The 12824-nt window shown below is 44.7% G+C and overlaps 1 protein-coding gene across 2 annotated transcripts in view; it reads left to right on the forward strand.

The window, feature by feature from the left end:
- Positions 1-12824, forward strand: part of ARHGAP1 (Rho GTPase activating protein 1) — a 29218-nt gene that overhangs the window by 9399 nt on the left and 6995 nt on the right. For both annotated transcript variants that reach the window (XM_058827702.1, XM_058827710.1), the window contains exons 4-12: positions 7164-7251; positions 7490-7621; positions 8120-8206; positions 8807-8905; positions 9614-9715; positions 10928-11004; positions 11396-11473; positions 12020-12148; positions 12300-12403. In XM_058827702.1, the coding sequence (XP_058683685.1) occupies positions 7164-7251; positions 7490-7621; positions 8120-8206; positions 8807-8905; positions 9614-9715; positions 10928-11004; positions 11396-11473; positions 12020-12148; positions 12300-12403 (896 nt within the window). The remainder of the gene's footprint in view (positions 1-7163; positions 7252-7489; positions 7622-8119; positions 8207-8806; positions 8906-9613; positions 9716-10927; positions 11005-11395; positions 11474-12019; positions 12149-12299; positions 12404-12824) is intronic.

Genomic DNA, 12824 nt, shown 5'->3' on the forward strand with positions numbered 1-12824 from the left:
TGCTTATGTCACATAGCATTTGGAGGAAACACAAGTCCTGGTTGAGGACTGTAAAGGAACTATCCCAAGTTTCTGTTATGTTGAGTGTTTCTGTGTTCTCCTGCCAGTTCTTAAATGGCAAAGGTGCTGTTTCCATCTTCCTGGGGGTTGAGGCAGACTAGATGTGACATAGTCTTGGCCTTGAATTTTAGCACAGGCTGAAATTCAAAACTAAAGCAGGAAGTTAATAGTCTAAAGGAGGTCTCTGGAGATGGAGTTCATACTGGAAACCGGTGGCTGTGTAGAGAAGGGCTCTTGTCAGCCCTGGCAAGGTATTCCTTCCTCATTCTGCTGCCCAGTCTGAAATACGGGTCTCTTCTTTGTGGTCAATATGCAAAACTATGGCTATGAGGATCATCAGCATTCCCATTTTACACAATAACTGTCCTGCTTTCTTTTGGGATAAGAAAATGGGGGCATAACATATATTGGCATATGAGTTTCTCACTGCCAGGGAGGGTAGAGGATAGTGTATCAGTGGCCAGGAAAGTGGCTGTCGCTGTATACTCCGGCTACATAATCCCTGCCCAGTGATTTCGAAACTTTGTTGGAGCTCAAAGCATGTTTCTGCTAGTTTGTGTGGGAAATCTGCTGCCTCACATTAATTAATTAATTAATTGTCCACCTGTGGGGCTGCCCTCAGAGAAAAGCTGTAATGCCAATATGTGTAATTGAAGTGGGAAAACAAGGTGGAGAGCTATGATTGTACCTTCTTTTGTTTTACTGGATTGAAGCTGCAATTTCAGCAGTAAATCTATTTTCATTGGTGAATCTGATACCAAACCTAACCAACAAACATGGCTGCAGGTGCCAAAGCTGTAACTAGTGCTGGTGATTAGCCGTAGGTGTTGGTGGTTGACATGGAGAGGTAAAATCAGTCTTGGAACACCAGTAGCTGTTGTTTCTCTAGGTAGGCAAAGGTAGAAGTGGCAGACAGAACCTGTGTTGAAGGTGTATTTGGTGGCTAATGGACTCAGCAAAGGTCCAGTAGCAAAGGGTAAAGAGGGTCCTTTTCCCTTCAGCCACGGTGCATTGTTACTGGTTCCATTAATACAGACTGCCTGCATTTCTGCTGCTTTTGGATGTCGTTTCCGACTTCTAACTTTTTTTGTTTATTCGTCTGTTTAAGAATATTTTGTATGATAAAAAATGATGAATTGCCTCTGTAGAACTGAGTCCATCCAAAGCAAGCCCAGCTTGTGCACCATATTTTGATATGCAAGGTCAAGGGAAGGGAGAGTATCTAAGGAATTTTAAGTTTCTAAGGGAGACTAAGAGAATGGAGAATTTCTGCCTAGAGCCCTCCTCTGCAAAGGCTTCTGTCTCAATTGGCCCATGTGGCTCTGTTGAGTATATCACTGTGAGAGTGATGGAAAGGGGCTGGGTGTGATAATAAATGTCTTCATAAACTAGAGGAACCTTTTTTTATTCTAATTGGCAGTTGATTTTTTTTATTTGGAATCTACTAATCATAAAAAAAGTTATGGGTGTGGGATATGTTATTCATATGGTATGATACCATTCTCTGTACACTTCTGAAGTTGTTCAGAAGACTTCAGAATGAATTGCAATTAACCCTTTTAAAAGTGGCAGTACAGCAGTTGCTGTTTCGGTGGCAGAGAAAGTGTAACAGTAAGAGCAAGAAATTTGATTATATGGAATTAGTTGCAAATTCAAGAAAGAAATTTGGGAATCAAGGGTTGCTGTTATTGCCTCTCATTGTTAGGCAAAGCTGCTTTGGAGAGGAGCATGGGGGAAAGATGAAATGGAAGGAGGTTGAATGCTGCAAGACAGCCCAGTGCCTATCTGGCTAGGCTCTCAGACTTTACCCTCATGATTACTTTCTGGGAAAGGATGCAAAGCTTGGCTTGCTATAACTTTTTTTCTATTCCTCCAGACCAGGGTGCACTTGATGGGGCCCAACCAGGTAGGTAGATTTTTTGTGGCACTAACATTTGGTTCTGTAGATCATGGTATTCCTTTAGCATGACCATGGCCTGTAGCTGGACTGTCTCAGGGGAGCCCAAACTTTGCTCAGCCTTAGGCTGCACTGGCAATTTTTCAGGAGTCCAAAGGCTGCACAAAATTGTTGTCTGAGGGCTGCACCTCTGCCTCAGGCACAGCAGAATCATCTGAGCCAAATTTGGCGAGTGGGCTTTACTTTGGGCACTTCGGGGCTCATGGGTCTCTGTAAATCCTGTTCCTGTCCTGTCCTGGTGGTGGCCTGCTTGGACCAGTTCAGTTTGAACTCCAGTTTATCCTGTTATCATATGTGCTTTGGAAGTTCATTCTAGGATTGCTTCCTATTCTTTCACATTATCTGCTGCTGCACTCACTTGCCAAGCAGCTGGTACTTAAACTGGATTCTCCATCTGAAAGCAACCGTTATCTATTTCTTCTCCATTTGGCTGCAGAGATGTTGTGTTCTGGTAACTTGTTTGCCCAAAGCTGTGCTTGACTGCCCTGGGCTTGCTGAGCATTTGTTAATACTCTCCGGACTTCAGTCCTAAGTCTCAGTAATTTGGCTGCTGGTGCTTTCATGCTTCTCAATGTACATGAAAACTTCTATTGGTGTGAAATTCTTATTGCTAAGACCTTCACACGATTCATGGAAATGCTGATTCTCATTTCCTCATTATGTGGAGTCTTCATCCCCTTTTCTATGCTCTCAGACATCCTCCCAATCTACATTCTTTAATCCAACCCTCTAGTATATTTTGCATCAGTTAAAGCTGTATTCACTTTATAAGGCTTTCTGATTCTGACAGTGTTTGGATATTGGGAATATTGAGATGGACAAAATCATGTATTCAAATTCTTCTGCTTTGAGCTCCTTACCTTCTTTTCCTTCAGGGCTAAATCCTCTCTGAAATTCAATAGGCAACTAAAATCTACTACATTTAAGTGTTTCCCAGCTGTGCCATAAGCTTAGCACAGCTAATTGGAGTGAAATTACATTTGACAGGTTTTTTAATGACATGGCTCTGATTAAACATGCTAAGCTTTGTGAAATTTGTGTAGTAATGTTCCAGCATTCTGTAGTGGTGCCCGTTCCTTGACCCTGAACTCTGTTAACTTTGTTATTTTAGCAGTAACACTAGCTTTTGGTGGCAAGTTTTATCCATCTGCATTCTCTCAGTATCAAAGTACTAGGATACTCCCATTTGAATCTTTTAACAAAGTGGGCACTTAACTGAAGCGACCTGATGAAGATAGGAATAAACAGTCTCTAGACTGCAATTAGGCTGCCTCAAATCATGACATAAATGCTAAAGGATATATTTCAGCATATGTAATGGATATATTTCTATTTACCTAGAAATAATAAATAACAGGATTTGCATACCAAGGAGGTATTTTCCAGGTTAGCTGTGCAGATTCATTTAATGCACTGTCTTGGCTCATTATTGCCATCTTGATGTGAATTTCTGCTGTGATACATTGATATTGCTGCAGGTTTCAATCTGAAACATTTGCAACAGCATTTCAATTTCTGCCCTTTTAGTAGTGTGGCCTTGCACTCATGCCTTGGAAATACAGATTTTCCTTTCCCTTTGTCTTAGAAGATGGAAATGCTGCTTTTCAAGCAAGAGGAAAAATGCAGTTCAGGCTTTAAAAGTGCCATAACAATGTTCTGGAGCTTATGTCTATCAGTGCTACAAGTTCACATCTCTTTAGATGAGCAGATGTCTTGATTGGAGAGGCTTTAGATATTGGCTGGTGTCTTGCTCTTTGTTGGTAAAAGCAAAATAATCTGAATCCCATCCTTCAGGAAGGTAGTTTAATTCCAGTGTACATTGAAAATATGTTTTATGTATGAAATTACAAAGCTGGGGTGCTCTGTGAGTACTGATGGTAAATAATTGGTTATTGGTTTGTTGTTAACTATTGAGCATTCCTCATCTGGGAGAGGTAGGAGGCAGCCTGAGAAGCCAAGTGATTACTTCGTGGTCTATAGTTGTGTTCAGTGGAAACTTCAGCTATTTGCAATTGCAAACAAGGGGTGAAAACCTAGATACATAAGATTAGTACTGCAAACAGGAAAGCAAGTAGTACAAGGGATGGAGCATCTGGGAAAGATCAAACCTGATAAGAATCTGTTCTGTAGGAGGCACAGGGGCCACCTGAAGGTAGTTTCCTCCAACAAGAATGCATGGAATGGGCTTTAAGTTCTTGTTTATAAATTGGAGCTACTGATTGTTCATCTTTGATGCTGAATTTTTGATTTTGTCATGTCTGGAGCAAGGACACTGATCAGATATATGTCAGGTAGAAACAAGGTTGGCAGTTGATGGTTTTGGAAGTTTCTGTGTTGACAGGCTGAGCTCAGTGTGATGAAACTGGAGCAAAACCCAGAACTCAGAAAAGGGCACGGTTCCTTTGTAGGTCTCATGCATAAATTCATTCTGATTTGGAAGGCAAAGCAGGCCACTCCTTTTTCAGTCATCCAGGCCACTGTAGATTATCTTTTGATGTACTTGGCCCTGGAAATTGTCCAGGGGATACATGCCATCTCCCCTTTGGCAGAATCATGGATTGTCTGTTTATTCTTTACCAGTGATCCCAGACATTTTCACCAAGGCTATATAAGGAACAAGACTGAAGACTTTGCATAGGCTTCGCTGTAGGCTTTTATGTCATTTCAGAGAAAGCTATGTGAGGTATGTCGTTCCTGAATTGTGACTTGTCAGGTCTGATAATCAGTGTCCAGAAGCCTGAGCTGAGTGTATGGCCACCCACAACATGGCACAAACATGGTGCTGGTACTGCACACCACAAAGGCCTGCCTTGATTAAGCTTGCAGTCTGCATCTGGCCCTCAGACCATCCACTCTGGTGTGAAATGCAGCCTCTCAGTTAACTGAAGATATCACCTGTTCTGAATTTAGCATAGAGCTATGTTTGATCCGTTGTCTTTCTTGCCATTCTCTTTCATGACTATAAAACTCAACAGATTCTCAAATACTGAATCTCTTGGTGCTTTATACAGGCAGGACCATTTGTGTTTCTGATAGAGACATATGAGTTGCTCAAGACCAACAGAAAAGGTCACAATATGCCATGTTCCTTTCCCAGGACTTTGCAACCTGCACTTAGCCTTTTAGACAACTCAGTTACATTAGACCAGGCCCTAAAGGTCATAGCAAGCTACCAAGAAACTCTGGGCTAGGCAGAGAGTGGGCTACCGTGGGATATGCGATGTGACATTGGTCTTGTGGCCTGGCTGTGACTGTATCCGGCTGTTCCAGATGAGCCTTGCATCACTCTCTCCTAGTCCTGCATTCCAGGTCATGTGTCCTCCCTAACTGCCCCGTATCTCCGCATGTGTACGTCAATGTGATGGCCTATGCTGCCCCTCTCCTGGTCCATACCTAGTGCTGCTGCAGTGTCCTTAGCTTTGGTAGAATTTCTGGCTTGTGTGCATCAGTAAATTCTGTGTTGTCTGGTGAGTGACTTAAAAATGGGACTTGTAAGGTGAAAATAAAAATTATCAAGTAGCAAGAGAATCTGTTCTGGCAAGATGGGGGCAAAAGGGGACTGGTGGCATTTTAATGTCATGGCTGGTGTGTATGAGTTCTCTGCTGCCATTTGCAGCACCAAGTGGTCACCTGGTACTCACCGGCAATATTCCCAGAAATATCAGGTTTGCTGTTCTGAGACCTCAGTTGCTGCATGGCAAGTGTAGCCAAGTGGTAGTTGAGGACAACAGCCTGTGCCAAGGTGAGAAAATGGCTGCATGGATATTGTAAATCCATGCTAGGAAAAGGATTTATTTCAAGAGGAATGATGTATTGCAGGTCTGTCCTGGAATAAGTACTGATCCTTGCTGCTTTTCTGTGCTGTGGTCTGTGTGAGATGGTTTGCCATATGGGAGTAAGGGAGGTATTGTTGAGTATAACCTCAACAGCCCCATTCACTGTTGCACTCTCTGCTTGAAGAAAACACAGGTTTCAGAGCAGGGTGAGTAGCTAAAAAGGTGGGAAGACTTTCACCCTTCATACTAAAGGAACCATTTAATCTCCACTGCTGCTAAAAAGAATTCATCTTTGTGGAAATGGATTGGGTGTTGTGTCTGGGAGAGAATCAGACTTTCCCTCAAACTGTATGTCCGCAAGATCTGTGACCTGGTTTGTACTTATCCAAATCTCCCTATTCCCTAGCACGTCTGCTAAGCTTGGCCATGCGTGTCTGCTTGGGCTTTGTTCATGGGGCTGAGATCTCTGCTGACAGAAGTCCACTGATGGTTGAAGACTTGCTTTGGGAAAAACTTGGCTTGTTGTCTCTGAAGCCTCAAGTGGTGGCTGGGTGTGTCCTCCATGACATGACGGTGCTTTATGGGTTATTTGGCTCCAGTGTAATGGGGACTGTTTTCTGCATGGCTTTTACAAAGAATGCTTTGTTGTGCTGCACTTTGCAGCTTCTTCCGTCTCAGGCTGGAAAAATTTCTCTGTGGATGGAAAATCTAGGAAGCAGTGAAGAGCTTATTCTACAGTCTCCCTGGAGAATCTAGAAGCCCTGCTTGGCCCATCTGTAGAAGACTTAGGATGATGCTTGTTTCTCATCTTTGGGATGCAACTGGAACTGTTCTTTTTCTAGGAATTTCTTGATTTCCAGGGTATGAAATGTCCTGTGTTTTGTGTGCAGGACTAAGCTTCAGGTGAAGCAAGAAACAGATGCACCAGACTATTAGAAGTTAGTCTGGGACTGTGTGCAGGGTGGAAGGAGTTACTGTGCCAGTAAGGGGCAGTTTTCCCTTTGCCTCCTTGGACACATGTGCATCAGGAACAGTGCCCAGGGACAACTTTGCAGGATTAATGCTCTGAGCACTCTGCTCTGTACTTGCCTCCATCCCTATGTGCCCCAAGGCATCCTGGCTTCCAGTCCTTCCTCTCCTTTCAGGGCTGGAGCAGGGAATCTGTTCTTCATTCTCATTGTTGACTTGCCAGGCCCTTGGTGTTCAGGTTTCTGCTTCCACACTAGGCCCATGATAACTGCTGAAAATCAGATTTAGCTTTGCTGGAAGCTGTGCCTTGTTACAGTGGTTTCTCATTCTTTCTTTACCCCTTGCTGCCAAGACCACGTGAAGTCCTTAACTCCCCATAATCTCTGGCACTTTATCTGCAGGTGATGACAAATATGGAAGAAAAGTCATTTTGTTCAGTGCCTGCCGGATGCCCCCAAGTCATCAGTTAGATCATGTGAAACTGCTGGGGTAAGTAGAGTCTTAGTAGGATGCTGTTAATTTCTTAAATCTGACCTAATTCTCAGCTGTTGGATTCCTGGGGACAGATCTGCAGTGGCTTCTTTAGCTGGACATGTCCTCCCAAGTGCTTACCCTCCATTGCTGGAGATGCAAATCCTCTGTTATGGCACACAAAAAGAGTCCCAAAGGGAGGAAGAGCCTCTCTGTAGCAGAGCATGAAGTGAGTTCATCAGTTCTTTCTTCTCAGGTACCTGAAATTCACACTGGACCAGTATGTGGAGAGTGATTACACTCTGGTGTACCTGCACCATGGCCTGACCAGTGAGAACAAGCCATCCCTGAGCTGGTTGCGGGATGCCTACAGGGAATTCGATCGCAAGTGAGTAAAGCTGCAGCAATCAAAGGTGTTATGTGCTGTTCTCTAGCCTAACATAGAGGATCTTCCCCAGGCCCCCTGTGCAGCTTGCTGATCATAATTTATTGTCATTTATTCTCCTGCTTAAGGAGGTGGATTGTTGTTTAATGCAGACTGAATCATAGGATAAACAGCTCCTTCTGTAGTTACATCCTTTAAGCCAACAGGCAAGCAGCAAACCCAGGACCTGGTGCAAGTGTGTCAGCCCCATGGTATAATTGTAGGTTCCTGGATAGGCTGCTCACTGCTTTTATGTGAATCTTGGAACACAGGGTAGCATGTCCTTAGGTTGCTGAGTGGCCTGACACAGCTATGGAGCATGGAAGAGCTGAGGCCGGGTGTGCTGGGGCGTGGTGAGGCTCAGTGCAAAAAGGATGAAGCAACCAGGGTGCCTTAATCATGTGGAAAGGTTAGTTCCTCTGCTTAAAGTACAGCTTGTCATTACTGGGCTTCTCTTGACAGGTACAAGAAGAACATCAAAGCCTTGTATATTGTGCACCCAACCATGTTCATCAAGACCTTGCTGATACTCTTCAAGCCTCTGATTAGGTAGGAAGGAAGCATTGGAGGCTTACCCACATGCTCACACTGTTGGGGAACAGTGGGGCATTCTCAGAGGGGCACAAGCTGAGCCCAGGCTGCCAAGCCTATCCTGGAGTCTCTCACCATTTTCTATCTCCTCTGACTTCTGAGCTCAGAAGTACTCACACACCAGAAATACCTCTTTAGGAACCTACAGAGTTTGCAGCTCTGTGATACTCTTTTTCTCTCCAGCCAAGTAGAAGTAAAAAGTTGCAGGCTCTGCAACTCGATTTTTAAATTTATTGTGATACTGAAATCATAAACTATTAAATAATTGGGAGTAAAATCTTCTCAAGCCTACTGCTGAACATAGGAAAGAGAAATCCAGAATTTGAGGGAGCCTTCTGCTGCTGGGGCTTCTAATGTACCTTGGAAAGTCTTTGCATCTCCTGGTAAAATAGATGGAGTGGCAGAATGATGTGGGTGACATTTCTGCTGCTCAGCCATACCTCCCCTTTGCCCCACTGATGTTTCTTGCAGCCCCCTGCTCTTCTTTTCTGTCAGAAGTCAGTTCTATTACTGGATTTCCCAATTCCTCACATTATGTACCTTTCTCTTGTTTTTCAGCTTTAAATTTGGACGGAAGATTTTTTATGTGAATTACCTTAGTGAGCTGGAGGAGTATGTGAAGCTGGAACAGTTGGGGATCCCAAGCCAAGTGCTGAAGTGAGAATACTGCCTCTCTCCCCCCTTGCTTGGGGCTCTGTAAGAGGGGACTTTTTGTAAAGAGTGGCAAGGGAAGGAAGAGATTGTTCCACTCAGGCAGTGGTGGTTTTCCAGGGTGTGGTGACAAGTTGCCTTCAAGACTGCTTTCTCTCTGCCGTCCTTCCTGTGTGTCCTTGGGCCCCAGTCCCCAGTTCTGTCTGAGATAAAAATCCTCCCCCAGTGGAGCACCAATGTTGTATCTCCCACTCAGCCCCCTGGGGACTTTCTGCAAGATACTGACCTTAACACTGACCTGGAGCTCATGGTGTGCATCTCCTGTTGTCTGGGCACCTGCTTAGCTCATTTTGCACTGTTCAGCTTGTCTTTAGGGCTTCCCAAAGTTGCCATAATTTCAGTCCTACCAGATTGCTTCCCTGTCCCACACCCACATATGCATCTGTCTCATCACAAGCAGTGCTGTCCTGGCCACCTGCCCACGCTGTTACTCAGCTACTCCAACTCTCAATTACAGATAGATACTCCTTTTCTCCCTTCTTTTTTTTTGCAACCAGATGTTTGTTCTTGTGCTCCAGAACTGCCTATCGTGGTTTTGCATAGGTGGAATTGACTATACTAGTCTGTTGCTGTTACCAGTGGGTGTGTGGTGCTGCGTTTTTGCACTTTCAAGGACGTGGAGTGGCTTTTTTACTAGTCTGTGTTTTGCTGCAGGTATGATGAATACCTGAGATCCCTGCAGAAACCTTTGCCCCAGAAGCCAACACCTCCACGCCCACCACTGCCAAACCAGCAGTTTGGAGTCTCCCTACAGCAGTGAGTATTTCTGGACTTTGCTGCTTTTGCCCTGACTTGCTTGATATGATGTCACTGTATTTATTACTGAAAAACAGCAGAAAATGGCTGCAAAATTTCTTGCAGTTCAGACTTCCTATGAAACTTTAATCATTTTCCCGGAGAATCCTGTGCTCGTGTCCAGATCCTGACTAACTCAATTCAGTTCCACCCTCTTGATCTTGGGTTAGATTGTTTTTGCAACTTAGGGTCACTAAGGGAGGAGCAAAATAAGGGCCATAGGGTCAGCTTTATGGCACTAGAAACTTCCTTTTAAGCAAAAGAAGTCTGTAGGAGGCTGATAGGGGTCTCTTTAGGACTATGCTGCTTTGAGCAGTGCTGCAGATTTGTTAGTTGTTCTCCTAATCATAAATTCTATTTTAAAAGCACCTCTATTCACCCTTGTAGTGAATCCCACTCCCCATTACTGCGCAGTGAGAAAGGCAAACACAGACACTGGCAAGGGCTGGTGATACTGAGTAAGTGTTGAAGGTATTTTTAACTCTGAGTGTGGTTTTGCCTCCCAGGGGAATGAGGAGGAGCCAGTACTGTGTAGCTAGACACATCCTCTGAGGCAGTCTGGGAACACATTCCCCAGCTTCAGTGCAACATTTCCAGATGGTGTTTGCCCTGGTGCCGTGGTGCCTGAGCTTGTCAGCAGCCTGGGAGGGGTGAACAGCTCTAAGCTATCCAGTGGTCTGGACAATCAAATGTGAGGGTGGCACCCTGGTGTCATGAGGTGTTCCCTGACAGCCATTTTGCTGATATTTGAGCTTCTGTCACAGGAATGTGGTGGCAAATTTTTTTTTTTTTCTCATGTGTCAGCTTCTTTCTGCAATTGCTTCTATGGGAGAGGAAAAAGGAAGCGTAACCCTTTTCACCTGATTCATAACTAGCATTCTTGCCTTCTGGGAAACCAAAAACTTTGCCCTGGCATATATAGACTGAGATTTTTACAGGAGATGGAAAAATGTTCCTGTGGTCTAGTAATGAGCTCACAGTTGCTGCAGCAAATGATGGAACATGATGGGTAAAGAGGATAGAAGGCTGGAATAATGGCTGAACCAGGGATGGGGATAGCAAGATCATATGTAGTACAGCTTGTTGAGGGCAAATTGAAGACTTGGAGGCTGCATGTAGGGCAGGAGCAGTGCTGTGTACCAGTCATGTGTAATATGTTGTTTCTTGCTGCAGTCTCAGGGAGAAGAGCCCTGATCAGTCTGCTGTTCCTCTGGTGGTCAGAGACACCATTGCTCACTTGCTTGAGCATGGTAAGTGTTTGGGGAAGCTGCGGGCCCGTATCAGTGATCTCTGTTCTGTCCAAGCTCCCATCAGGACTGTGGTAAGATAAAGAAAAGCAGCAGTCCTAGAATAGGGTGTAAAGCCTGAACTAGGTGAGTTAGCTGTCAAGTGAGATTGTGGAGGGCTTAGGAGACCTTCTTCTTTCTGGAGGAGTCCATGTTCCCACTTTGATAAAACTAACCAAATGCTCCTTGTATCCTTTGTCTGATAGTGGAAGCAGAATGGTTGTGCTCTGAAAAAGAGACTTGTTCATATCTGTCTGAATGCCCCACAGCATGGATTTATAATTGTTAAGGCCAGCATTTTTAGAGACTCTCACATGGCTGATTTTTTTCTTCTCCATCTGCTGTCACTTCACAGCTCTTAATACAGAGGGGATTTTCCGGAGATCAGCAAATACACAGGTTGTCAGAGAGGTCCAGCAAAAATACAATATGGGTAAGTGCCCAAAGACATCAGAGCCACTCTCATTCCCTAGTTACTACTGTCCAACTGCAACTGTGTTGGAACTAGTCCATCATGGATCCTCTCCTTCTCTGATAGGTCTGTAGGTGGAGGCCTCATCTTGGGGTATGACCTGAGTTGCAAGGGAGAAGTATCTGGCACTTCTGCTGTGGAAAGCATATTCCTTCCCACTCATATTCCACTTACTACCCTTTTTTTTCCTGAAAGTTTCCCTGTTTCATGGGGTGTGATATACCATCTTACTCTGGTTATGCTGAAGGGACTTAAGATGACCAGGATGAAACTTAGTCATGTTTCATTTGATGACTTTTAAATATGTAGTGCTGGATTCAGCACTGCTTTGTATATGATTTTGGAACATATTTTTCCACTCTGCCAGAAGATGTGATAGTTGAGGATTCTGTGTTCTTTAAAATACCCCTTCCTTAGTTTTGGGCTCTGACCATCATGTCCTGTCCTTTGTCTGGAGGAGGTGCTGCTTTGGCCCGTGAGCACTGAGTCTCTGCTCTACTTTCTCAGGCGTGCCCGTAGATTTCCAGGAGTATGAAGATGTCCACCTCCCTGCTGTGATTCTCAAGACCTTCTTGAGGGAGCTACCTGAGCCCCTCCTCACTTTTGGCCTCTACAGCCATGTTGTCAGTTTCCAGAGTGAGTTGTGACGAGTGTGCTACTCCCTGAATGTTGCACTGGCTAAAGGCAAAAGATGTCTTAGTGGGGACATGCATGGGATGCCTTGTGACTGCCAAGAGGGCCTTCATCAGGATGGGTGCTGAGGATTGTCCTCTCTCTTGATTTTTAGGTGTGGAGGAGGTGAAACGTGTGGATATTGTCCGCAAAACACTCCAGGATTTGCCAGAAGAAAACTACCAAGTGCTCCGTTTACTGACAGCCTTTCTGGTGCAGGTGAGCACTAGCCTAAGCACTTGGTTCTCATAACGCTGAGAGGTGCAGGCAGGCCTTCACCCTAAAAGGGGAAGGCATACAGCCTGTGTGGTCTATACTAGGAAGGCTGAAAGCTCCCCAGGGTGGAAGTAACTACAAAGTAGCTGAGTAGAAGAGGGGTCTCAGATCTGCTTTACAGTACTTCCTGCTGCCAAGGAAGCCACTGCAAGGCCATTCAAGCAAGAGGGAAGATCATGAGTGGTGATCTGGTCTTGTAGAGACATTATCTGACAATCATCTTGGTCCTGTTGTTATGATACGGCCTGACCAGCTTTTCTCCTCTCGTTATCTCTGTGAGTCTGTCAGCTCTAGATTTGAGGGTAGAGGGCAGCTGCTGTGTTATTCTGTAGGATTCACAATGGTCTCTTTCCTTCCCACATAG

The sequence above is a fragment of the Poecile atricapillus genome, chromosome 1 (assembly GCF_030490865.1).
Source record: "Poecile atricapillus isolate bPoeAtr1 chromosome 1, bPoeAtr1.hap1, whole genome shotgun sequence".
Classification (NCBI taxonomy): Eukaryota; Metazoa; Chordata; class Aves; order Passeriformes; family Paridae; genus Poecile; species Poecile atricapillus.